At 40.9% G+C, this 26,887-nt stretch overlaps 1 protein-coding gene across 2 annotated transcripts in view; it reads right to left on the bottom strand.

Annotated features, from left to right (window-relative positions):
• Positions 1-26,077, bottom strand: part of hm13 (histocompatibility (minor) 13) — an 80,199-nt gene extending 54,122 nt beyond the window's left edge. For both annotated transcript variants that reach the window (XM_041204708.1, XM_041204707.1), the window contains exons 1-7: positions 25,801-26,077; positions 19,522-19,620; positions 19,238-19,320; positions 10,716-10,804; positions 8,393-8,478; positions 5,843-5,968; positions 3,103-3,160 (exon numbers count right to left, since the gene is read on the bottom strand). In XM_041204708.1, coding sequence (XP_041060642.1) covers positions 3,103-3,160; positions 5,843-5,968; positions 8,393-8,478; positions 10,716-10,804; positions 19,238-19,320; positions 19,522-19,620; positions 25,801-26,007 — 748 coding nt within the window. In that variant the 5' untranslated portion in view covers positions 26,008-26,077. The remainder of the gene's footprint in view (positions 1-3,102; positions 3,161-5,842; positions 5,969-8,392; positions 8,479-10,715; positions 10,805-19,237; positions 19,321-19,521; positions 19,621-25,800) is intronic.
• Between the last annotated feature and the right edge of the window lie 810 nt (positions 26,078-26,887).

Consider the following 26,887-nt stretch of genomic DNA (forward strand, 5'->3'; position numbering starts at 1 on the left):
ACACTCAAAGTAATGCGGTTGACCTTTAACTACCCCCTGAAATGGTCAAGCAAACCACTCAGTTGTATCAAATAACTACACTTTTGAAAAGGCGGCTCACCTCAAGGGAAACTGGAGATGGGCAACAAATGCTGGCCTAGCCAGACAGGTCATGATTGAATAAAATCTCATGAATTAATAAAAGCAAAAAAGATTGAGAGCATCCTCCAATGTGTTGCGTGCCACTACCACTGTCCAGTGATGCCCACATGTGCTAAATGGGATAAGATTCAGAACAGATCTAGGAACTGAGGTGATGAGAAGATGAGGCACCATGGGCCTCACTGCAACCTCATGGCCCCTGGTATCTCCCTCACTTCACCAATACTGTCAAATTAGGGGATCAACTTGGGTTCAATTAGGAGTGTAGAGGGGCATGTCAGGTACAGCAGTGGGCAGACTTAAAAATGAGGTACCAACCAGGTGAAGCTGCAACACAGGACTACATTCATGCTAACAGCGGAAGCAGCACGCTATAGAGAGAGATAAGAGATTATATGGCAGAACCCAGCTTATGAGTGCAAAAGGCAAGGCTGAAGCATTTGCAACCAACTTCAACCAGGAGTGTCAAGTGGATGATCCATCCTGACGTTCCCGCCATCACAGAAACCGCTCTTCAGTCAATTTTGTTCACTCTACATGATAAGGTTGAGTGGACTGGATACAGTCAAGACTATAGGCTTTGACAACATCCCGGCATGTCTAGGTAAGCTATTCCAATATAGTTACAACATTGACATCCACCTGACTAGTGGAAAATTACCCAGCTACGTCCTGCCACAAAAAGCAAGGAAACTCTGCGCATTTACTATCCTGAGCTACTCTCGTTTATCAGTAAAGTGATGTAATGTGTCACCAACAATGATATTCATTGGTACTTATTCACCAATAGCCCGTTCACCGACGCACAGATTAGATTACGCCAGGACTACTCAGTTCCAAATCTCATTACAGCCTTGGTCCAAATATGGACCAAAAGAACCCAAATTCCAGAGGTGAGGCAAGTGCAATTGTTGTTGAAATCAAGGTAGCACTTGACCAAGTGACATCAAGGAGCCCTGGCAAAATTGAAATCAATGGGATCAGCAGGAAACCGTCCACTGGTTAGAGTAATGCCCAGCACAAAGGTTGTGCTTGTTGGAGGCCAATCATCTCAGCCCCAGGACCTTGTTGCAAGAGTTCCACAGGGTAGTATCCTAGGCCCAACCATCTTCAGCTGCTTCATCAATACTCTACCCTCCAGCATAACATCAGAAGTAAGGATGTTCGCAGATGATTGCAGTATTCAGTACTCCTCGGATAATGAAGCAGTCTGTGCCCACGTGTAACAGCAGGCCAGAGGCTGGGGATGCTGCTATGAGTGACTCACCTTCTGACCTCCCAAAGCCTGTTCATCATCTTCAAGGCTCAAATCAGGAGTATGGTGAAATATTCCCCACTTGGCTGGATGCAGATCCAACAGAGCTCGACACCATCCAGGGCAAAGAAACCCACTTGATTGGCACCACACTCAGCACCTCAAACATTGACTTTCTTTTCCCTTTATTCTTTCATGGGATGTGGGCATCGCTGACATGACCAACATTTGTTGCCCATCCCTAATTGCCCTTGAACTGAATGAAATGACCTAGCAAGCCAGAGGGCATTATTAAGAGTCAACCACATTGCTGGGGGGCTGGAGTCACATACAGGTCCAATCAGGTAAGGATGGCAGGTTTCCTTCCTTAAAGGTCATTAGTGAACTGGATGAGTTTTTACGACAATCAATGGTAGCTTCATGGTCACCATTACTGAGACTAACTTTTAATTCCAGTTTGAATTTAATTGAATTTAAAATTCCACTAGTTGCCCTGGTGGGATTTGAATCCATGTACCCAGTGCACTAGCCTGGGCCTCTGAATTACTAGTCCAGTGATGCTACCACTATGCCCTGTCTCCCCCACAATGACTCCCTCCACCACCAATGGTACTGCGTCTGCAAAACGCACTACAGAGAACCTCCAAGGCTTCTTTGACAGTGCCTCCCAAACCCTCAACCTCTACTACCTGGAAAGAGGAAGGCAGCAAGTACATGGGACCACCACTGCATGTTCCCTTCCAAATCATACAGAACCCTGAGTTGTAAGTATGTCTCCACTTCTCCATCACTGCTGGCTCAAAATCCCAGAACTCCCTCCCTAGTGAGATTACTTTCTCCACACAGACTACAGTGGCTTAAAGTGGCAGCTCCCCACCATCTTCTCAAGGGCAATTACAGATGGACAATAAATGCTCACCTTGCCAGGAAGGCCTAGATTCCATGAATAACAACAAAATCACTGCAGGCTATTCTTCATGTGTCAGTATGGACTATGAGGCCTAACAAACTATTAAACAGCTAAACCTGATCATACCCTCTCTCGAGATGAAGCATATGCACTTTCCAGAAAGAGTTATTAGCTAGCAAACAGTGGGAGGGACTTTGTCTGATGTTCCTCTTTACCCCCTAACGTCCACCATCTGGGGTCAATGAGCCCATAGTACAGCTAAATCAACTCAGCCCAAGGACTGAAGCTAGCTTTGTAGGGCTTTATGCCTCTACTGTAGGATATAATGCTGCCTCACTTTGCAATCCTCATTCACCTCTTTCTGGAGAATGGGGGGTGGTATTCATCTAGCATTCTGGTATAAGCCATCATTAACATTGCAGGACTATGTGAGCACTCAAAACAACCACAAAAGCCTGCCAGCCAGCAGGCTCAATATATTGGAAACAAGAGCATTACTATTTGCTGGGCAATTCACTGGGTATTTGGCAAAAACCCAATTGTGCTTAGCCCTTGTAGCTACATGCAGAAGGAATAAAAATTGGAAAATTTCTCTCTCTTGTGCTCTCATATCTACAGGCAATTAACAGTTAAACTAAATAGACAGGAGGTTAAACAGGTTTATCAGACATTTCAGAAACTCATATCAGACTTAAAGATAAACAATGGAACCAGAAAGCTAAGCTTTTGGATGTAGTTGCCCATTTTCTACAGTGTAGCCCCCAATAGTTAAAAGATTGTTACCAGAAGTACTTACATTTAATTGGTGCTTCAAACGACTTGGCAACAGTTACCATGACATTTGTGCCAAACACCTACAAGGAAAGAGAATAAATACTATACAAATATGGGCATCTAGTTTAACAAAATTTAAACAAAAAGAACCCAAAGGACTAAGTTATTACAGCTCTTGCTGTTAATTCTCAACAGCTAAATCATGTCAAAATGAGGAAAGATCAACATTGTGATTCGAAAGGGTCAGCTCCCATTTTTATCCAAAATAAACATTAAACACTGTAATGTAGAACATACTAGATAGTAACATATTAAAGATGTAAAATACAACACTAAAATAACACTGCTGACACAAACTCCAGATTTTTTTGAACAGCAGTGCTCGCCTGTAAGCAGTATGAGCATCGCTCAAGCATGTGCCCACATGCAACCCAGGAGTGCAACAATAGCACCTTCATTGTGATCTGAACTGGATATTCATTTTTTTTTTTGCATATGATCCCCTCATTTATTTATAGAATATTACATAAATTCTATATTATTCATAGAATAATAATTGGTAACCCGAGGCTAGATATGAATCGCTGTTCTATTTGCAGCACTGTTTCACTTAATTCAATCAGAACAATTGATCTTCCTGTAATAATATAAATTAATGAACACGTTACTCTGCCCATATCATTGGGATCATCTTGCATAACTACTTCAGGGCAAGCCAAACAGCTTCCTGAATGGACATAGAGCCTGGATAAAGTATGGCCTTGCAACATCCATTTAAAAACCCCAGCCAACTTTGCAACCTTTACTGAACCATGCTGAATGCCTTGGTCTCGTTCACTATTTTTTTTAAATCTCCATGTTCAAGGCCAAAAGGGAAACAGGCCAGAAAACCGTGCTGAGCAAGTGGGTCAAGAGACTTCCTGACAGTGGGTGGGAGGTGTTTATAAAATATCCAGACCAGTCAACAGATTGTGTTTTGGTTACAATCTGTAGGGAAAATGAAAAATTTAATCTTCATCTCACTGGTTTGGATAAATGCATTTTTCTAATGTTTAAATTTTTTTTTCAAAAAAGGCAGAAGATTATTTAAATGGAGTGTGAATGCTGAGGTACAGAGGGATCTGGCCGTCCTCAAACATGAATCACAAAAAGTTAGTATGCAGGCACAGCAAGTAATTGAGAAGACAAGTAAAATATCAGCTATTATTTCAAGGGAGATAGAGCATAAAAGTAGTGAAGTCTTGCTACAACAATACAAGGAATTGATGAGACCACAGCTAGAATACTGCATACAGTTTTGGTCTCCTTACTTGAGGGATATACTTGTACTGGAATCAGCACAGATAGGGTTAATAGGGTTCACTAGCTTGATCCTGCGATGAAGGGGTTGTCTTAAGGAAAAGTCGAACAAGTTGGGCCTATTCCCATTGGAGTTTAGAAGAATGAGTGGAGAACTTTTTGAAATATATAAGATTCTGAGGAGGTTTGACAGGGTTGATGCTGAGAGGATGTTTCTCCGTGTGGAAGAATCTAGAACTTGTGAGTTACAGATTCAAAACAAGAGTCTCCCATTTAAGACGGAGACTAGGATGAATTTCTTCTCTGAGGGTCATTTGTCTTTGGAATTCTCTACCTCAGAGCAGTGGAAGCTGGGTCAGACAGACTTCTGATCTCCAAGAGAGTCAAGGGTTATGAGGGCAGGTAGGAACGTGAGTTATGGCCACAATCAGATCAGCCGTGATCTTACTGAATGGTGGTGCAGGCTCAAGGGGAAAACTGGCCTACTCCTGCTTTTATTTCTTATGATTTTTCTTATGCACCAATTTTCCACAAAAATAAATCACAAAACTGGAGAGCACCCATATTACACATAACTTCCTGTCAATTGAATTAACCAACCAAAACGGCTCGTGAATTTTGGCTGCCTGTAATAATTAAGCACCACAGGGAAGCCATGTAGGGTTGATACAGGGAATAGAAATGTTACGCTCGCACATTAGTGGTGCTGTCATCAGCCAGAGTTTAAAGGCTCTCCAAATCATCCCACCACTGGAGTTTTTCCTCATCTCATATCTAGGTCTATTATAGCCTAATTGATAGAAATTAATTGCCATGATTTGTCAACATCACTGTGGTATCATGCAGCTACCAGGGAGGCAGAAAGCAAACTAGAATGACCTTGGTCTTTTATCATCTAGTAATTCCTAGCAAAAAGCTACTTAGAGTACAGTCTGGAAAAAGACCACTTTTTGGACTTCCAACATTTAAATATCATCCTAATGTAGATTCCAGGATGTTGGTTTTTCAAACACAGAATGGATAAATCCTCTCTCAAAAACTGCACATAATTCCACAAGAATTGTGCTTAAGTAATTGGCAGCATTACTTACAATAGTCAGGTTGCAAATACAAATGTTTAAAGCCAATGAGAGCTCAGTTGAAATGTAAGTTGTTGACAGAATTTACAGCAATGGAAACAGGCCATTCAGTCCAACTGGTTATGCTAGTATTGCCCCTCACACTGTTAGGTTTCACCAAAGTATAACTTAGATAAATTTAGTGGTCTTTCCTTTCACATCCCATCATGCAACCAAATGGCAGTCAGATGTTTCCCAATAGTAAAAGCCTCTTCCCCCCTGCAAGCTATTCTCACACACCAATTAGGAGATACTGGTAGAAGCAAAGAAGCAGGCTACTTGCTTTTGGGACCAAGAAGGATGCAGGAAAACACGAATGGGCAATAAAAAAAAGAGGCCACTTACCCAGAATACATCGTAGATAAAAAGTCCCCCAAGGAGAATGCAGCCTGTACTGACGTTGTTGAGGTGCAGAAGCTCAACACCATTAAGAGCAAATGCTAATCCAAACAGATTGTTGGCAATCCAATGCTGTAATGGAACAGGAATGCAGCATTAAAAAAGAGAATAGTGGTGACCACAGCCACTACATGCACTACACCTCAGCTTCTACATTGCTGCAATTTATTTAAATTCTCTTCTAACTGGAGTACTGAGGCAAGGGTAATGTTGCATTAACACCCTCATATCAACCTGGGCACTGTCAGTCAGGAGCATTAAGTAATGCTTCACCAGTCAGGTTTTACTCATAGTTAGTAGCCTTAATGACAAATGAAACTTGAACAATTACAGCAGCATATTTGCTACATCTTATGGCATCAATATACTCTGCAGATATGCTGAACACTTCATATGATAGTAGCTTTGGAGAAAGTGGAAATGTCCAGCACTTTTGGCAAGTTCAAGCTAGCTGTGCCTGCATACATTATTCAACAGCACATCTACTAGCCTGACATGGCAAGTGTAAATAGTTATAAAACAGGTCCAAGCCATGCACTGCATTGCAATGTCTACTGTCCACCAAAGTTCCAGGTTGTGTTTTGGTTCATGACATTAGACTGTAGCCAATACATCAGTGCCATCCGTGGAGGCTGTGTAAACACAGCAGAATGCGATTAATCTTCACACAACAATCATTTAAGCAAACACGATGCAGTCAAGCAAATTCAACATGAAACCAATGTACAATTGGAGTTCTCAATTAACAGTTAATATCAGACCCTGATTTTTTTTTGCTATTTTATTCCCATTTTTCTTTCCTAACTCCAGGGTTGTACCCTCTGGGTATGACCCAAATGCCCATTCTTGTGTGAATCATGGAATTATTGTTTTCCTCTGTCCCCACCATCTGACAAATGTAACAACAGTGAAACTCCAGGTCTTCTTCTGGTAATACCATTTAAAACCTTGAACTGCTCATCGAGTATTTTTTGATCAGTTCAGTTTAACAAAAAGAAAGTTAAAATCCAACATTAAGTGCACATTGTCATTAATCAGCTGCTATACAGCATTTCAAAATGGACTGTTTTTTATGGACGTCTGCCAACGATTTTTTGTTAAATCCTCAAGTTCAACCACAACCTAAAAAGTACACAAAATCTAATTTTGAATAATGCATATTCAATGGCTAGAAAATTAAGGACCTATGGTTAAGTCATCATGTACCTTTAAATGTTCACATCCTGGTTACAATACTTTTATCTGATTTGGCACAATACCAATTTTGTACATGCTAATCCCACAGGCAGTTACAATAATAAAGGTAGCAATTAGCAATAACAGCTTGGAGATTTGCATTGAATACTGCCAAATGACCCAAAAACCTAATTTGATGCATGTTAACAGCCTAGTTTTACTCACTGCACTATTACCTTGTAGGAACTATGTACAGACATCTTCTCCCAGCATTGTCCTTCCTTTCCAGAAGGTGCAGATACATGTATAATACAGTTTCATGGGTATTCCCCTGGTCCCTTGCCCAAGCAACCCATTTTCAAGCTGCGATTTGACAGTGAATGTTGGTGGCTATTCAACTGGGAAAGAGGGGACAAAACACACTGCCCATGGATTAATAATAGTGACTGAGATAGTTATAGATGTAAGTGGCCAGTCAGAAAACAAGACTTAAAATGGGGTGGGTGGGGGCGGGAGTTAATGTCTCATAATTTTTTGGGTAGATTAACGAAGATGAGCTAATTACTGACTGATAGTGATCATGAGCACAAGCAAATAACCTGACCGATACTTTTTGTTGCCTCTAGTCCCGGGAAGTCAAGATCAATTATACCCTCAACACAACCCTCATTGAGATCAAGATATTGAGCAGAGAATAGTGATGGATCTAGCAATCTCCTGCTCTGTATTACAACAAACTGTGCATGTACTCAGTTGACACATCAGGACAGTGCAGTGGAGCATAGGAACAAAGGAGCAGTGGTAGAGCATTCAGCCCTTCGAGCTGACTCTTCCATTCAGTAAGATCATGGCTGAACTGGCTATGGTCTCAACTCCATTTTCCCATCTGCCCCCCTATAACCCTTGACTCCCTGGTTAATCAAAAAGTTGTCGAATAAATTCAATGACCCTGCCTCCACTGTTTTCTGGGGAAGAGAATTCCACATACTAACAACCCACAGAAAAAAATTTTCACCTCCATCTTAAAAGGGAGACCTCTTATTCTTAAACCGTGTCCCCTAGTTTTAGTCTCTCTCACAAGTGGAAATATCCCAGTATCCACCCTATCAAGGCCCCTCAGGATCTTATGTCTCAATAAGATCATATCCCATTCTTCTAAACTCCAATGGATTAAGGCCCAGCCTGTTGAGCCTTTCTTCATAAGATAAGCCCCTCATTTCAGGAATGAGTCGAGTGAACCTTCTGAGAATAAGGGTTAACTTGAGAAATACATGTAGCAGCACCTGGTTATTTGTACACAAAGTTCTGAGCTATCCTTACCTTTTTTAGCAAATACCAGACTCCAACGACACTGCTAAAAGCCAGGCACACAAGGTCTTTTGTGTCAAACTCATAGTTAACGATTTCTAGGAAAATAAAAAAATACATGCGGTTTAAATAAAACGTATTCACATTTTCTTTAATTGCTGTTCAGGAAGTGGTCCAGGTCTACATACAAAACATTAAAAGGCATAATATTGTAGCAAGGGATCAGAAAGCCTCCAAATACATCCCATAAACAATTACTGAATGTATTTTGCCACCTTTAAAAGTGCAATTTCAGTAGTACATCAGCCCAAGGAGTTCTTACTTTCAGTGCATCATCTTCAGCTACAATCTTTAATTCTTAAGGAGTATTCTGACTTTTACTCAACATCTACAACTTTTAAATATTTGTTCAAATGCAACTGGTGACTCATTCTCTCAAAACCATTATTAAAATAAACAACTTGTTGAACTCAATCAGGCAACTGTTGTATCTAATGGTAGCCAGTTGCACAATTAAAATGCAGCATTTCTGTCATCCCAGATTTGTTTACATCAATCAGATAGATGTTTGGATATGAAAAATAAAAGATTATCCTAAAGACAGAATTTTACCTCACTACTGAAAGACCATTACAGATCTTAAATAAGCAATTTGATGGAATTTAAACACAAGCTTCCCAGGTTTGATTCCTTATCTGCACCTGATTAGATGATTTTCACAATAGGATCCCGGTGTCCATGAGTTGGATGGCAGGGAAAAAAGGTCAGCCATTCTTGCATGTGACTGCTATCCCCATAACTCTTACGAGTACAGTAGCCTACTAGTTCTGGTACTCAGGGATATCGAGTTCAAATCCCATCATGGCAAGTTACAAAATTAATTTCAGTTGTTATAGCAATTAACAGCAAAAAACCAAACATGGAAGTTTTCGGGTTGTCATAAAAATCCAGCTAATGTTGTTTAGGAAGAAAAGTTTTTTTGGCCTATATGAGATTTTATTCCTACACAATGTGGTTCACTCTTAATGTCCCTCAAAGTTCAAGAAAATCAGATTCGGCCACCTGAATAACCAAAGGCATAATTTCAGGAGAACACTACAGCAGTTTCAATCTGCTGAGCTCTGCAGAATTTTCCTTACCAACTCATTGGTAGCCCAAATTGGGAGGGCTGTCCCCATAAAGCACTTAGCCTGACTGGTCACACTCACAATCATAACCATCAGCCAGCATCCAGGGCAGCACAGTTTACTTGATATTTTTTTTCTTGATTCAATAGCCATCAGCACACTATTGTTGCAATATGTTTAACCTGTACTGCAGTGGCTCACCAAGATCACTTTGATAGTACCTTCCTCTCCCATGGCCTATACCACAGAGAAAGGCAAGGGTAACAATATTGTGGAAACACTTCCCCATCCAAATCTACGCTAGCCTGACTTAGATATATATCAACGTTCCTCCATCAGTGAGTCAATAATCTGGAACCCCTAACCTCGCACCATTATGGAAATGCCATCGTCACAAGAAATACAGTGACTAAGGGAGAAACTACTTTCTCAGGTGTCTAGGGATGGATTAATGCAGCTCTACCAGTGTCACAATCCCACTCTCATCTCAAAAAAATGTTCAGGTGTGGGGAATAGGAATAGTTTCAGTTAAAAGTCTCTCTGGTTGACTAACCTGCCACCACTGACTATCCAATCTATCTTGATGAGTGGTGACTTGGATATACAATACTTTGATACCTCAGCACTCTTAGACAAAGAGGGGTAAAAGAAAAGGAAGCAATTTAAATGCAGTAGCCAGTCCTTTGACTCTCATCTATGCTCTCTCTTTTCCATTATCAATCTATTATATAAGGAGAAGGAGCAAAGCAAAAACCGACACAACATTTGGGCCTCAGTCAGATAACACCCAAGACAAACCTGGCACCAAACTACATTCCAATTATTTGTCTAAACTAAATGCTTTAGAGCAAATTAATACAAGTTCACCAAACCAAAACAGTATCTCAAAAGCAGAAGACAGATGCAGTACTTTAAGTGCAAAGTACTCTCCACATAGCTTGGTGTAACAATGGTCCATAATCTAGAGGGAGGGAAAATGCAATCACAACAGCCTCAGCAAAAACTCCAGAATTCAAAAAGGTAATTGACATCTCTATCCTGCACAAGTCAATATGATCAGCCAAGGCAGAGGGGTTCCATCCCAGTGGAACACAGCAGTACTCATTAATCCCACGTCAGAGCCTTGTCTGCACTTAACCTCTCATTTAAAAGGAATTTATTTTGTTAAAACGTCACTGTTATAAAAAGCTAAACAACATTCTACTTACCTTCCTTTGTTTCCCCTGTTCCCTGAGTAAATAGCAGCTGATACTGTTTGTTTGGTAGATTGGCAGGAATAACTTTATTCATAGCTGGACTGAAACAAGATAAGTATAATTAATCCAATATATCCCAAGATTTAATTAAGAGTTCTATTTATCTATTTAACAACGGAAAGGCCTCATCATCATATCACTAATTCCTTTCCAGTTGTCACAGTCACATGTCCAGCTCTGGCTAGTCAGCAAATTTCCAAAATCATCATCAATGCTGGCCACAGACAGCTATTAGGAGGAGCACTAGAATGGCTGAGGAACCAGCCACCTCTCAGCACAATACATCTGCACAATACAGCTGGGGAATACAGGTTCAGCATTACCAGTCCATGCTCCAACATGTCACAATAGACATGTTACGAAAATGTAAATAGTAACTATTCTCGATACCTCAGATGACTTTATCCCATTGGTAGCTCAGCCATACAGTCCAGGAAATTACAATGTTCAATTTACAGTCTATGGGGCAGGGGTTGGTTTCCTTGCTGGGGCAACACTGCCACTACACTTGGCCTCAGCAAGCCAGGTTAGGAACAGGAGAAAGTGACCGAAGTTCAAGCTCCTGACTGTGATCCAGTGACTCCAGCTGAAAGGGCAAACAAGTTTATCCTTTAATTAGAAATGTATGGAGTTCAGCTGCCACCAGCAATAAATAGCTCATGTATTTGTTTGGTGGGGCGGGGTGGAGGTGGGGAAGAAGGAAATTGGTGAGGAAAAAAAGTAAACATGATCTTAAAAAAATGTTTTTTTAAAACTGAATCCAAACATCACAATCTCCCTCCATGATTCAGTTCGTTACTGCAGCACCAGTAGGGAACTAAATGGTCTAGACCAGGGGGACCCTGGCCATCCTCCTCTCAGATTTGTTCAGTTATCAGATTTCATTAAGTGTGATCAAATTCTCTCCTCTCCTGGGAGGACAGGGTGGGATGGCAAGAGTTCATCACTCTCCCCTGTGTAGTCACTGGGTGAAGACAGGAAACAAGCTTGGCTATTATGGTATTTGGGATCAAATTCCCCATCACTCACATGAGAAGAATGGCTACCTTGGTAAAACACTGCAAGACACTTAGCTCCCATGAAACTGCAGAGAGGGAGCTCACAGTGGAGGTAAAATTATAGGATAATAAGCAAGGAGAAAGGGGGGATAAAACGTCCTAACCCTGGGCTGGGCTGCTTCCACACATCGTCCACTATCCAGATACAGTGCCATCAATAGATCGTGAAGAATAGGTAGGCTACTGGTTCATAATCAAGAAAGCTTGGTGGTGTCAAGGACTCCAAGCGAAAGGTAGAAATGCAAAAAAAAAGGATTTAAAACAAACTCTAACTTGGACCCCTCTATACTCCTAGGAGGACGTCTGGTGGCACAGGGGGTAGAATCCCGACCACTGACCCAGAAGCTCCAGGTTTATGTCCCATCCCAGGACTTGATGGCTAATGCAGGTGCATTCATAACACGGCCAAACAGGTTGATTACTAACCTGCAAATCCTCCAACACGTAACAATGGCAGGTGGTAAGAGTGGGAGAGATTGCTGGTCAGCCATATGATGGAAAGAACATTAGAGCTTCTATTATCATCCATTGTTCCAGGCTACAACGTACATGTATAAGTGTATGTTGCCATATCAACTCTGAACCCCTGAGTGAGTGACCATTATACTTATATATTTCTTTTCTATATAAAAAAAATGAGGCCTAGGCGGTTGCTCAGGATATTTGGCCTGTTGCTCTGGTGATGATGCCACCTCTGGTCCACTGAGCAATCTCACGTCCACTGCCATCTGTTAAAGAAACATGGCCTTTTCAGGCTCTTATCAGAGAGGGAATATGGTAGGGGTAGGCAGCTTGCTGACACCCCTTGCCATCCTCACAAGCGATCAAGACTAGTCCAAGAAACTGCATTGACTATGATTTATATAACTTAGTATTTCACATTTATGGTGTGCTGCTATTATCTGTGCCCAGAGTTTTAATTTGAGTTTAATGATCAACCAAGCTTGCTACTGCTAACTGGAATATGGTGGTGACGGTGTGTTACGGTTCACTCAGCGAGGATAGTCAGAAACAAGTATTCCAGAATTTGTTGCCTAAATTGGCTTTGGGCATTTTTCCTCCCTCATTACATTTTCTTTATCCTTTCATGGGATATGGGCATCGCTGGAAAGACCAGGATTTGTGCCCATCCCTAACTGCCTTTCAACTGAGTGACTTGTTGGCCTTTTCAGAGGGTGTTTAAGAGTCCATAAGGCTATAAGACACAAGAGCAGAAGTAGACCATTCGCCCCATCGAGTCTGCTCCGCCATTCAATGAGATCATGGCTGATCTGATAATCCTCAAATTCATTTTCTTGCCTTTTCCTCATAAACCTTGATTCCCTTGCTGCTTAAAAATGTCTATATCAGCCTTAAATATACTTAACAATCCAGCCTCTACAGAAGAATTCCACAGATTCACTACCCTCAGAAGAAATTCCTCTTCGTCTCTGTCTTAAATGGGCAACCCCTTACTCTGAGATTATGCCCTCTGGTCCTAGGATCTCCCACAAGAGGAAACAACCTTTCAGCATCTACCCTGTCAAGCCCCCCAAAAACCTTACATGTTTCAATAAGGTCACCTCTCATTCTTCTAAACTTCAATCAGTACAGACCCAATCTACTCAACCTCTCCTCAGAAGAAAATCCCTCCATTCCCAGGATCAACCTAGTGAACCTTCTTTGGACTGCCTCCAATGCCAGTATATCTTTCCTTAGATAAGGGGACCAAAATTGTTCACAGTATTCTAGGTGTGGTCAACTAGTGCCTTGTATAGTTTTAGCAAAACTTCCCTGTTGTTATACTCCATTCCCTTTGAAATAAAGGCCAATATTCCATTTGCCTTCCCTATTACCTGCTGAACGTGTATGCTAGCTTTTTGTGATTCATGCACGAGGACCCCCAAATCCCTCTCTGCTGCAGCTTTCTGGATTTAAATGATACTCAGCTCCTATATTCTTCCTACCAAAATGCATAACCTCACATTTTCCCACATTATATTCCATCTGCCAAGTTTTTGCCCACTCACTTAACCTATCTATATCCCTCTGTAGACTGTGTCACCCACGCCACTTGCATTCCCGCCTATTTTTGTGTCATCTGCAAACTTGGCGATAGTACATTCACTTCCCTCATCCAAGTCATTAATATATATTGAATAGTTGTGGTCCCAGCACTGATGCCTGTGGCACTCTGCTAGTTACAGGTTGTCATCCTGAAAATGCCCCCCTTATTCTAGCTCTGTCTTCTATTAGTTAGCCAATCCTCTATCCATGCTAATATACTACTCCCAACACCATGGGCTCTTATCTTTTTAAGTAGCCTTATGCAAGGTGCCTTATTGAATGCCTTTTGGAAATCCAAATATATTACATCTACTGGTTTCCCTTTACCTATCCTGCTTGTTACCTCCTCAAAGAATTGTAATAAATTTGCCAGGCATGATTTCCCTTTCATGAAGCCATGCTGACTCTGCTTAATTATATTATGCATTTCTAAATGCTCTGTTATTACATTCTTTATAACAGACTCTAACATTTTCCCAATGATGGATGTTAAGCTAACTGGCCTATAGTTACCTGTTACTCCCACTTTTTTTGATTGTGTTACATTGGCAGTTTTCTAATCCTCAGGGACTTTTCCAGAATCCTAGGATTATTGGAAGGTTACTACCAGTGCATCCACTATCTCTGTACCTACTTCCTTTAATATCCTAGGATGCAGCCCATCAGGTCCAGGGGACTTATCGGCCTTTAGCCCCATTAGTTTCCCTAGTACTTTTTCTCTAGTGATAGAGTTTTTATTTCCTCCACCCCTTTTGCCCCTTGATTATTTAGTATTTTTGGAATGCTATTTGTGACTTCTACCATGAAGACTATTTATTCAACTTCTCTGCCATTTTCTATTCCCTGCTATTATTTCCCCAGCCTCATTCTCTAAAGGGCCTACCTTCACTTTGGCCTCTCTCTTCCTTTTTATATATTTAAAGAAGCTCTTACTGTCCATTTTTATATTACTTGCTAGTTTACCCTCAAAGTTTATTTTCTCCCTCTAATTATTTTTCTGGTCATCTTTTGTTGGTTTTTAAAACTTTCCCAATCTCCTGGCTTACCACTAATCTTTGCCACATTGTATGTTATTTCTTTCAATTTGATACTGTCCTTATCTTCCTTGGTTAACCATAGTTGGTTTATCCCCTTCCTAGAATCCTTCTTCTTCTCTGGGATATACCTTTGTTGTGAGCCATGAGCTATTTTCTTAAACGTCTGTCATTGTTCATCAACCATCTTTTCTGCTAAATTCCTTTCCCAGTCCATTCCAGCCAACACTGCCTTCATTCCTTTGTAATTGCCCATATTTAAGTTTAGCACAGTTGTTTCCAGCCCATGTTTCTCACTCTCAAACTAACTGCTAAATTTTGCCATGTTATGGTCACTGTTTCCTAGGGGATCTTTTACTCTGAGATCATTTATTAAACCTGTCTCTTTACACAATACCAGATCCAAAATACCCTGGTCCTTGGTTGGATCCCCAACATTTTGTTCTAGGAAACTGTCCCAAATTCACTATGAATTTTTGCTCATGGCAACCTCTGCCAATTTGATTTTCCCAATCTACAAGAAGATTAAATCATCCATGATTAATGTACTGCCTTTTTTACATGCCCTCATCGTCTCCTAATTTATTCCGTTAGGGGGCCTATAGACCACTCCCAACTAGTGTCTTCATTCCCTGGTTATTTCTTACTTCCACCCATGCGGATTCTACATCGTCCAAATCAAGGTCATTTCTTGCTATCGTACTTATTCCATCTCGTACTAACAAAGCTACCCCACCACTGTTTCCTTCCTGTCTGACTTTCGAAAAGTCACATACCCTGAATATTTAGTTCCCAGCTTTGATCTCCTTGTAACCATGTCTTCGTAATGGCTCTCAGATCATACCCATTAATCTCTATTTGTGCCGTTAATTCATTTATCTTATTCCAGACACTACAAGCATTTTAGTAAAGAGCCATTAATTTTGCCTTTTTACCATTGCTGTGGGACTGGAGTCACACATAGGCCAGACCGGGTAAAGACAGCAGGTTTCCTTCCCTAAAGAGCATTAGTAAACCAGATGGGTTTTTATGACAATTGACAATGGTTTCATGGTAACCGTTACCAAAACCAGCCTTTTTTTAATTCCAGATTTATTAACTGAATGTAAATTCCACCAGCTGCGTATCCATGGGCTTCTGGATTACTAGTCCAGTGACACCACCACTATGCCACCATCTCTCCTTTAATGGCTGCATGAGCGTAAGATGTTTCACGACACTTAAGGTATCAAGCCTGTGAGAGGTTAGGATTGGTTGATCTTTTCCTGTCCATCATTTTTGGATGTTTTCTCCAGCTATCCTCAATCTCCTCTTTATCTTCGCACTCATGAATGCAAGTGTAAATTCATGTACTTTACAAAGGGCTTGCATTTAGTGCCTTCTATGCCCTGAAGATACATAGGTAAGAATTACTTTTTAAGTATAGTTACTTGTTAAGCAAATACTTGTCACATGCCCTTAAACAGCAGATTAGATAAATGGCCAGTTAATATATTTTGAGGATGTTAACTGAAGGTTACATCTTGTACAGGACACTAATAGAACCCAACTCTTCTTCAAATAGTGACATGGGATCTTTTACGTCTACCTGAACAGCTGAAAGGAGTCCCGAGTTTAAAGCACTCCAGAAGACGACTATTTCAGCACTCCTTTAATACTGCATTCAAGAGTCAGTCTGTGGATTATGCGCTCAGTTCCTGAGGTGTGAACTTACAACTTTATGATTCAGAGGCAAACGTACTATGAACCAAACCTAACGAAACTAAAACCTGGAACCCGAAAAAGCCAAACAGGAAATGTCATAAGGTCAGCACATCAATTTGGGCCATTTTTCACATCTCTCCAGCGTTGCTTTTTTTCCTCTAGATTTGCTCATCAACAGTGCACAGTTTGGTCAGGAAAATTACTGTTCATAAGTAGCAATCTGACATCCAGGCCAAAAAAATCAGAAGCTGAACATTATAGGTACTTTATTCCAGTCTAGCTTTTCCAATAGCAAACATTTCTTATTTCATCCTCTTCACCAAATTTTTGAAGTTGTAAGTGATAAAATCATAAGAGGAGCGGCAGACGTAAGCCTGTCAGTCCCTTCACCCAAATCATTAATATAGATCATAAATAATTGAGGCCCCAACACCGATCCCTGTGGCTGGTTACTAATTACAGTCTGCCAACCTGAAAATGGCCCATTTATCCCAACTGTTTCCTATTAGTTAGCCAATCCTCTATCCATTTTAACATATCACCCTCAATACCATGAACTGTTCTGCAGTACCTTTTATGTGGTACCTTAGCGAATGCCTTCTAAAAATAAATAAAAAAGAAAAATTGCCAAGTACCAAAGTACTTGTAGAAGTGCTAACAGGTTTTGGACATAGCATTTCCTAAAGCCTAGGAGCAGGCAATCTCCTCACTCTCATCCAGGAAATACAGGGAGCTCAGAAACAAGTATGTTTAAATTTACAATACACTGAAAAGTCCCTCACTTCTTCCTTCCCTGAAACAGGTAGAGGAATGAAGAAAAAGAGGCAAGTAAGTGAGAGTGTTAGAACATTGAAACAGAAGCCCCTCAAGCACATCCCTGCATTTAACTAAATTATAGCTAATCTGTATCTTGAGTCCATCTAGCCGCCTGTTCCAGAGGTCAAGTCTGCAATAAAATATTCAGCTGTTTAAAGATTTGTCTCAGTGCAATAACGTTCAGCAAATGCCAAATGAATTCTATATTTATCACATGTAGTTCTATTGGCTAACCTAATAAGATTTTTTTTAATAAAATGTGTTAGATAATCAAATTGCTGGTTTCTGAGCAGATCTCAACAGTGACAAATTACTTGTGGCAACATGTAACCAATCATGGAAGTAGCAGAAGTGGGGCAATCAAATTGCACAAGAAAGTTTGCAATGGAGTGCATTCTCCTCCATACAGTAATGCCAACAAAAAATATTTTGTGCAAAATAGGAAATATAATGCAAAATAATGAAAAATCATTATAGAATAGTGGAGTCCTCAGAAGTGTTTAACCTACAAAGCAATTCAGATGCCACACTGCTAAAAATAACCAAGCAGTTTGCAGGTGTCTCCTGGGCCTGAAAAAATAGATCACTCCATTACCTTAGCCAAGATGTACATCTTTCTGCCATTTATAGTCAGTAGTTGCAGTGTGCTTCACAAATGCACTGATGGCATTCCATTCGTCAATTAACTTGTGCAAGTACTATCATCGCGGATTTATCTAAAAATAATTATATTATCTGGTACAGCATACTAACTACAACTTATTTATATGATACATCAAGCACTAATTTTAATATTCTATGAACAATGGATTGCATCTCTCAAACTTAAATGTTTTGTTTTAAGATTACTAAGCACATGCAACATCACTTGCAGTCAGATTTCCAATTTATTAAGAACTAGTTTTCAATAATGGGATCCTGTGGGAAGCAAATGCTGATCCTGCAATATAAGTAACCCTTATACTCCCAAAAGAACCCACCAATCTCAAACTTCCCTTTTGCACCAACACTGCATCACTGGAAAATTTGCAAATCAAACAACTCAAAAAAAGGCAACCCAAAAGTTCAGTGGGTAAATATACCAAGTATTGTGGGACTGAAGTACAAATACCAGGAATAATTTCCAGTACAAACTCTATTCTGTGCTGAGTTAGCCGATTGGGACTGGCGTGGTGGTTCAGGCACTACAACCGGCTTAAATGGGCTTTGGGAAAGCAAAGGCAGCCCTTTTGCTTGCTGTACAGTGATTCATCCTGAAAAGGTGCATTTGCATGTATGTCAGGCACAGACATGATCAGACTGCTGTAATTTCCACCAAATCCCCACCCTGCTCCTGTAGGTGAATAACTTGTTGATATTCTCTGTCTTGGGTCACAGCTAAAGAAAGCCACTTTGGTGAAGGAACCTATACAGGTCATACAGACTCGAAACGTTAACACTGTTTCTCTTTCCACAGATGCTGTTAGGCCTGCTGAGTTTTTCCAGCATTTTCTGTTTGTGTTGTTTAAAAAAAACACACTGCTTGGTATGACACTATCAGACAATTTAAAAAAGTCAACTCTCACACAACAACAACAACAAATTAAAGATAGCCCATGGTGCTCTTCACCCAGCTCTTCCCTGCCTCCTTCACATGTCTCTAAGATTAGTACATTTTCCTCTCCGATATGCCAGTCAGTTTTATACTTCACAAGTAATTGTCCTGTAGAGTTAAACTAAATGTTGACACACACATTAAGCCATAAACACTTCTTACACACCAAATGATTTGATTTCCCTCCAAAGGACTCTAACAATAATATAAAGGACCACATACCTTAAAGTGTGAGACAAAGCCAATATACCCAGTATGAAAAAATACATGGACAGCAGCAAGTTGATATACTCTTGAGAAAATATCTGAAAACAGAAAATGCTGCAGTTAGTGCATTGTTGGTGGTACAGGGCTGCTGTTACAGAAAAGGATGATGAAAATCAATGCGCTGCACTTCAATTGATGATACTTTAAGAGTTAGCAACTATGTGGAGGTGGAGGGACAAAAAAAAAGGGAAGATTGAAAATTGAGCAATAACATGCAAAGCAAGCGAAGACCAACTTACTTTGAAAAATAGATAAAGGCCAAACAGTGTGCAGCTGGCGATGATGGGGAACCTGGCTGCATCTCGACTTGTAATGGTCTCTGGCATATCGGAGGAATTCTGCAATGCAAAACAAAACAGTCAAAGTATACTGTTAGTTTAAGATTAGGCTAAGTATTTAATAGATGTTCAGGTCAGATGGTTACAATATCTAAAGAATAAATTATAGGCACAATGAAGCTGAAGCAAAATACTCTCTCCTCAGCATCAATTATTTTTCAATTTTATCTTAATAGAGATTACAACAGCATCCATCCATCCAAGGAAAATATTTAGCTTCCAGACAGTAAATAATCTCAAACCTGCTGTGTTTAAAACTTGGAGAAGAGGGAGAGAGAAAAATATCTGTCAGATGCCCTTCCATCCCATCCTAGGTAATTGGGATTCCAAGATTTTTACACATGCAAGCACTGGCACACTACACCAGAACAAGAGACAGGCAGTAAACAAAGCCTTATTAGAAGCAACATTCAAGTCTTTCGCCACTAGATAACGATTGAGGAATGTGTTTTCTGTCCTGCTATTCAAACAAATGCTGCAAAGTAAAACTGACTTTTTAAAAATGAATATAATTATCAGCACCACTAAAGATCTGACAACTCTTCCAGTTACTTTCCACTCTGTCCTACATGGGGCACACCATTCATATTCCTAAACTGCTTTAAAAAAAAAGGAAATGCAGGAATAAAGAACTTGTCAAAAGGAGTTCAAGACTAAACACTAGCTGGGGTACTAGGCATTCCTGGAGGTGAGATGTCGCATCTGCATGGCAAAAAATAGGAGCATGTGCTGCAGCACCACTGTGAACTAAAAGCAAACACCAACTTTCAGGAAGACAATAAATTCACTGTACTTGACTTAGTTATCTTTGCCCTCAAAAATCTGTGCCTCTCAGCCTTGAGTATATTCAACAACTGAGCATCAGAGTCCTCCAGAATGGAGAATTCCAAAGTTTAACAACACTGAGTGAAGAAATTTATCCTCATCTCAGTCCGAAATGGCTGACCTCTTATCCTGGTACTATTATGTTGACTCTCCAGCCAGTAAACAGTCTCTCAGCTTTTTTATTTCAAAGTCATCACCTCTCACCCTTCTAAACTCCAGAGAATACAGGTTCATTCTACGTAATCTCTCCTCATAGAACAATCTATAGTTAACTAATGCCCTTGAGGGAAGGAAATCTACCATACTTACCAGGTCTGGCCTATGTGACTCCAGTCTTCTCAAATAGTCTAACAAGTTATCCAGTTGCTTCAAAAGCTATGGAAAGTGGTCCAAGAAGAATCAGATGAATCACCTGGCATCTGAAGAAGAGTCATACGGACTCAAAACGTTAACTTTCTCTCTCAAAGATGTTGCCAGACCCGTTGAGTTTTTCCAGGGTTGTTGGGTTTTATTTCAGATTTCCATCATCCGCAGTATTTTGCATTCATCACCTGGCATCAACCTACACATTGCAACTAGGTGTGCCTTTGTCACATGCAAAATTCTTCTTTACTGAGCACTAATGCAAAAATTAGGAGAACAGGCTTGTCAAGCAATGGTCTAATATAGTCATGTTCACAGAACTATACCTTCCAGCCAACACACCCAACTCCTCCATGCCATCCTTGTGTGCATCCTGTCCTCTGGCAGGGCAGGCCCAGAGGTGGCAGCAGTAATACACAGTAGGGAGGTAGTAGCCCTGGGAGTTTACAAAATTGACTCCAGGCCCAAAGTCTCATGGCATCAGGTCAAACATGGGCAAAAAAACCTCTTTTCCAGTATCACCTACCACTCTTCCTCAGCCAATGAATCAGTGCTCCTTCATGTTGAACTCTACTTAGAAGGAGCACTGAGGTAGCACAGGAAGTGCTCTGGATAGGGGAGCAACAATGTCCTTGGCCATGTCTGGATTGACTATTCCAAAACATTGTGAGAGATGAGCTAGCAGTCAGTTTGGGTTCCAAAAAGGGCCAATCAACTCCTGATTTCATTACAGCCTTGGTTCAAATATGGGCAATAGAATTGAATTCCAAAGGTATAGCAAGAGTAACTGCCTTTGACATAAATGTAATATTTGCTCAAGTGTGGCATCAAGGAGTCTTAGTAAAACTGAAGTTAATGAGAATCAGGGGGAAAACTCTCCATTGGTTGGAGTCATACCTGCACAAAAGAGGATAGCTATGGTTGTTGCAGGCCAATCATCTTAGCCACAGAACATCACTACACGGATTCCTCAGACAGTGCCCTACGTCTAACCATCTTCAGCTGCTTCATCAATGACCTTTCATCCATTATAAGATCAGAAGTGAGGAAGCTCGCTGATAATTGCACAGTGTTCAGCACCATTTGCAACTCCTCAGATACTAAAGCTGTCCATGTTCATGTGCAGCAAGACCTGTACAACATTCAGGCTTGGGCTAATAAGTGGCAGGTATTATTTGCACCACACAAGTACTAGGCAATGACCATCTCCAACAAATAAAGTCTAACCACCTTCCCTTGAAGTCAATTCCCCCACTATCAACACCCTGGGGGTATCATTGGCCAGAAACTTAACTGGGCCAGCCATACAAATACTGTGGCTACAAGAGTAAGTCAGAGGTTGGGAATTTTGTACTGCATAACTCACTTCCCACTTACAAAGCACAAGTCAGGAGTGTGAAGAGATACTCTCAACCTGCGCGAATGAGTGCAACTCCAACAACATTCAAGATCATCGACATCATCCAGGAAAAAGCAGGCCGCTTGATCAGTACCCTATCCATCATCTTAAATATTCACACCCTCCACCACCAATGCACAGTGATAACAGTGTGCACCATCAACAAGATGCACTGCCACACCTCAGCAAACCTGCTTCAGCAACACCTTCCAAACCCATGATCTTTACCACCCAGAAGGACATGGGCAACAGATGGATGGTAACAAGATCACCTGCAAATTTCACCCCCCCCCACCCCGCCAAGTCACACACCATCTTGACTTGATAATATATTGCCATTCCTCCACTGTTGTTAGGAACTTCCTTCCTAACAACACGATGGGTATACCTATACCAAATGGGCTGCAGTGGTTCAACATGGCAGCCCACTACCACCTTGAGGGCAGTTAGGGATGGGCAACAAATGCTGGGCTAGTCAGCGATATTTACATTTTAGGAACCAAAAAAATGCAAAACTTAGCCTAAAGGGAAGTCCTGCATACTATTGCAGTAACACTACTTTGCAAGCCTTCACCAGCTCCAACCAATGAAGAGCTCCTTTTTTCTGCCACAATTTATAAACTAAATTAATCTAAGCAGAAATACCACAGATAGCAAAGGAAGCGATGAGAAGTCTCCCCAAAGTTGCCACAATATATGCAGCTTAATTTTAATGTTGAACACAAACTAAGTGTTGACAATGCAATTCCACTTTTCCATGTTAATTGTTAAAAAGAATTTTCAATGTCACCGTTTTTTTTAAACTTCCAACTCATTTGCCATTGCATAAAGATTTTAACAGATTAATTTGAAAGGGCTACCAAGTTGCACAGATAGTTTTCCAGATTGTATAATGTATAATACAGACAAATCTACTGTGATCCATAATGAACAGCAGAGATGACCTTGCACCCTTGGATCAGTGTCGCAACACCAATTAGCTCTCAGTAATAGAAGGGAGAAAGCGAGAGAAGACATTAAAAGATTGTCAAACATCAGGTATTATACAGTGCAGCTAAGCTTTCCAGAAAAGATAATTGACAAAAGAATCAGAGCGAAGGTGAATTCTTTTTTAAAAATATGCAGCAACTTATGATCTGGAATGCACTGCCTCAGGCATTGGTGGATGCAGACTCAATAGCAAATTCCAAAGCGAATTAGATATATATTTGAAAAGGTGAAATTTGCAGAGCTAAGGAGAAAGAGCAGGGGAGTGGGACTAATTGGGGAGCTTTGTAAAGAGCCTGGCACAGACACGATGGGCTGAATTACCTCCTTCAGTGTTGGATGATTCTATGATTCCTCAACTTGTTATGAGAACAAACCTCAGCATGCAGTCTCACCCCAAGGAATCTTGGACAATAGCCTTAAAGTTCATTGTACAGCTTAATGGCCACTGCAACAATTATAAGAGCTCATAGATAGACATCCCATTTTACAACTCTTCTTCACATTTAGTTCCTTAAAATCAGACTTCAAATATACCAACAATCTGAGTCCAATATAATTCTGCTTAACGTGTTAGCATCTCATCTGATGCCATCTACTCGATTTATGAAGTATATATTCAACTTTAAATATTAAAAAAATAGATTTACCAACAATTCTTTATAAATGAGTAGCACATAAATTTCCCAAGATAGATAGTGTAATAAATGAAATATAAATAATATATACCATATGAACAGATAAGACAGAGATGAAACAGATAGAATCGGAACAATACAGCACAGAAAGAGGCCATTCAAACCATCACATCTGTACCAGCTCTATTGAAGAGCAGTTCAACTCGTCCAGCAACTCCAACCTTCCCCCATATCTCTGCAATGCTTCCTCCTTCAAATCCCTTTTTAAAGCCATTATGCAATCTGTTTCTACCAACCTAAAGACAGTGCATTCTGAAAGCAAACACCCAATGTGTCAAAGTTTTTCCTCATATCAGCTCCAGTTCTTTCAGCAACCACCTCATAACTATGCTCTCTGACTATTGATCCTTCAGACACTAGAAAGTTTCCCTTTGTTTAATCTCCCACCATTTTAAACACCACTATCAAATCTCCCTGCACCAAGAAGAACAACCCCAGTTTCTCTAGTTTATCCAGACAACTGCAATCCAGCCAACTGCAAAGCAAGCTCTGAAGGGTCATAAGGACTCGAAACGTTAACTCTGTTTGTCCTCTCCACAGATGCTGTTAGGCCTGCTCACTTTCAGATTACCAGTATTCACAGTATTTTGCTTTTATCCAACTGCAATCCATCATCCCTGGAACCATTCTAGCAAATCTTTTCATACCCTCTCCAAAGCCTTTACGTTTTCTAAAGTGCAGTGCCTAGAATTGGACAATATTCCTGCGGGGGGCACACAAGTGATTTGTAAACGTCCAACATAATCTCCCTGCTTTTGTACGCTTAAGCCTCTATATATAGCATCCAGCAACCCATATGTTCCATTGGCACCTACATTACAACAGTGGCTACACTTCAGAAGCACTTAATTGGCAGTAAAATGCTTTTGGACATTCTGTGGTCAGGACTTCAGGAGTATACAAAGAATCATAGAATGGCTACAGCACAGAATGAGGCTATTTGGCTCATCACTGTGCCAGCTCTCTGCAAGAGCAACTCACTTAGTCACAGTCAAATGCCTCTTCCCCATAGCCCTGCAAATATTCTCCTTTCAGGTAATTACCCAGTTCTCTTTTGAAGGCCTCGGTTGAATCTGCTTCCACCACACCCTCCAGATGCTAACCACTCACTTAGTAAAAAACTTTTTTCCTCATGTCAACATTGTCTCTTTTACCAATCACCTTAAATCGGTGTCCCCCGGTTTTCTTGACTCTTCAGCCAACAGGATCAATTTTTCCCTATCTACTGTTCCTACCCCTCATGATGTTGAATATGTCTATCACATCTCCTTGTAATCTCTTCTCCAAGAACAGCCAGCTTCTCCCATCTATCCACATAACTAAAGTTCCTCATCCAAGAAACCATTCTTGTGACTCTTTTCTGTATCCTCTCTAATGCCTTCAAATAGATATATAAATAAACATATGGAGAAGTATATGGATATATATATATATATAAAAATAAAAGAGACAAACAGATACACCACATTACACTTTAAAAGTTCATTGGTTGTAAAAGGCATTGAGCCATCCTGCAGTTGTAAAAGATTCTATAGAAATGCAAGCTCTTTCAACTCTTGTTAAGCTGTTCTGCCATCTCCCTAGATGTATAAAAGAATACAAATATGTAGGTACATACATATATATATATGGTCTACATAGAGAGACTGAGATATAGATAGAGATAGGTAAGTGGTGTTCAGCTGAGGAAACTTCTATCATCTGCTATTTATTTGACGATTAATTATTTCTCAAGGAACCTTTGCAAATATGTGTTCCCTCTTTCAACTGTCTTGTTAACCTATCCTGCTACCTTCCTACCTATGGAATATATGTAGATAAGTAACACGTTCCCTATAGTGTGCAAGCACAGCCGGTTGTTTTAGGACCCCCCACCCCCTGCTCAGCCTCAGCCATCCCAGTAGTTACCTTAGACTTGGCACAACTGACAGAGCGCAGGGCCCCGAAGAAGATGGGCAGGAGTGCCATCACCACCAGGCTTCCGTAGGCCACGGCCGACCCTTCGGGAGTCGCCACGAACTTGGTGCCGGCAGCCGTCGCCGCCGCCGCCTCGGTGTCGTTCAGCGTGGCATTGATGGCGCTGTCGGGTATCAGCGGGCTCTCCACCTCCGCCATGTTCCCTTCTCCTGACAAGAGCCTGAAAAAAGGCCACGTTTCCTTAACAGCCGGCGGCGGACGTGACGTCGCTGAGCGGACCGGAGATGGCGTAATCACCATAGCAACCGCCCCACTAGCCTTAGCAACCGCCTGGGCCTCAAAGAAATACACAAATACGGTGGTGAGTTATCAATTAGCCAGGGAGCCCTAGTTGCTGGGGAAATATGTACCTTTAGATGCATGTTGTAGTCTGGCGTTATGGATAGTGATGGTAGAGGTTCTAAAAAAAAAGCTATTCAGGAAAATTCTGGAGTCTCAGTGCAAAGAAAAGTGGAATGTTTAGTTCATTTTTTAATGCACATAGGATATATGGCACAGAAACAGGCCCAACCAGTCCATGCTGACATTTATACTCTGTTTAGGAAGGCTGACCAGCCACCCCGGATTTTACAGTTGTCTCATGTCCTGGGTTGTATGTTGTGCAGTTTTTCCCCATATTTCAGACCTATTAGACGTTGCACATGCACAGTGCACGTCTGCACACGTACGCTGCTCCTGGCTGCCCAATCTGACAGGCTTGCCAGCTACCCCCTCCCCCAGTTTGCCCCCTACAGCCTTGCCGGCAGACCCCTCATGTTCTTAAAGATTCATCATTCCCTGCCCCCTTGTACAGCCCCCCACGCCAAAGTGTCACTTAATTATTTTCCCCCAAGCTGGACTCAAGTCTCCTCTCAATCTACCACCACCATCATGCTCTAACATACAAAAATACAAATAATTACACGTTGCAAATCTGCAATCCTAGGTGTTATGTCTTTGGTAAACTTTTAGAAATAAATTCATACTTCCAGTTAATAGCTGAAAGAAGGATGATGTGTTAAGATTTCATGTTTTAAGA

Source organism: Carcharodon carcharias, chromosome 14 (genome assembly GCF_017639515.1).
Source record: "Carcharodon carcharias isolate sCarCar2 chromosome 14, sCarCar2.pri, whole genome shotgun sequence".
Taxonomy (NCBI): Eukaryota; Metazoa; Chordata; class Chondrichthyes; order Lamniformes; family Lamnidae; genus Carcharodon; species Carcharodon carcharias.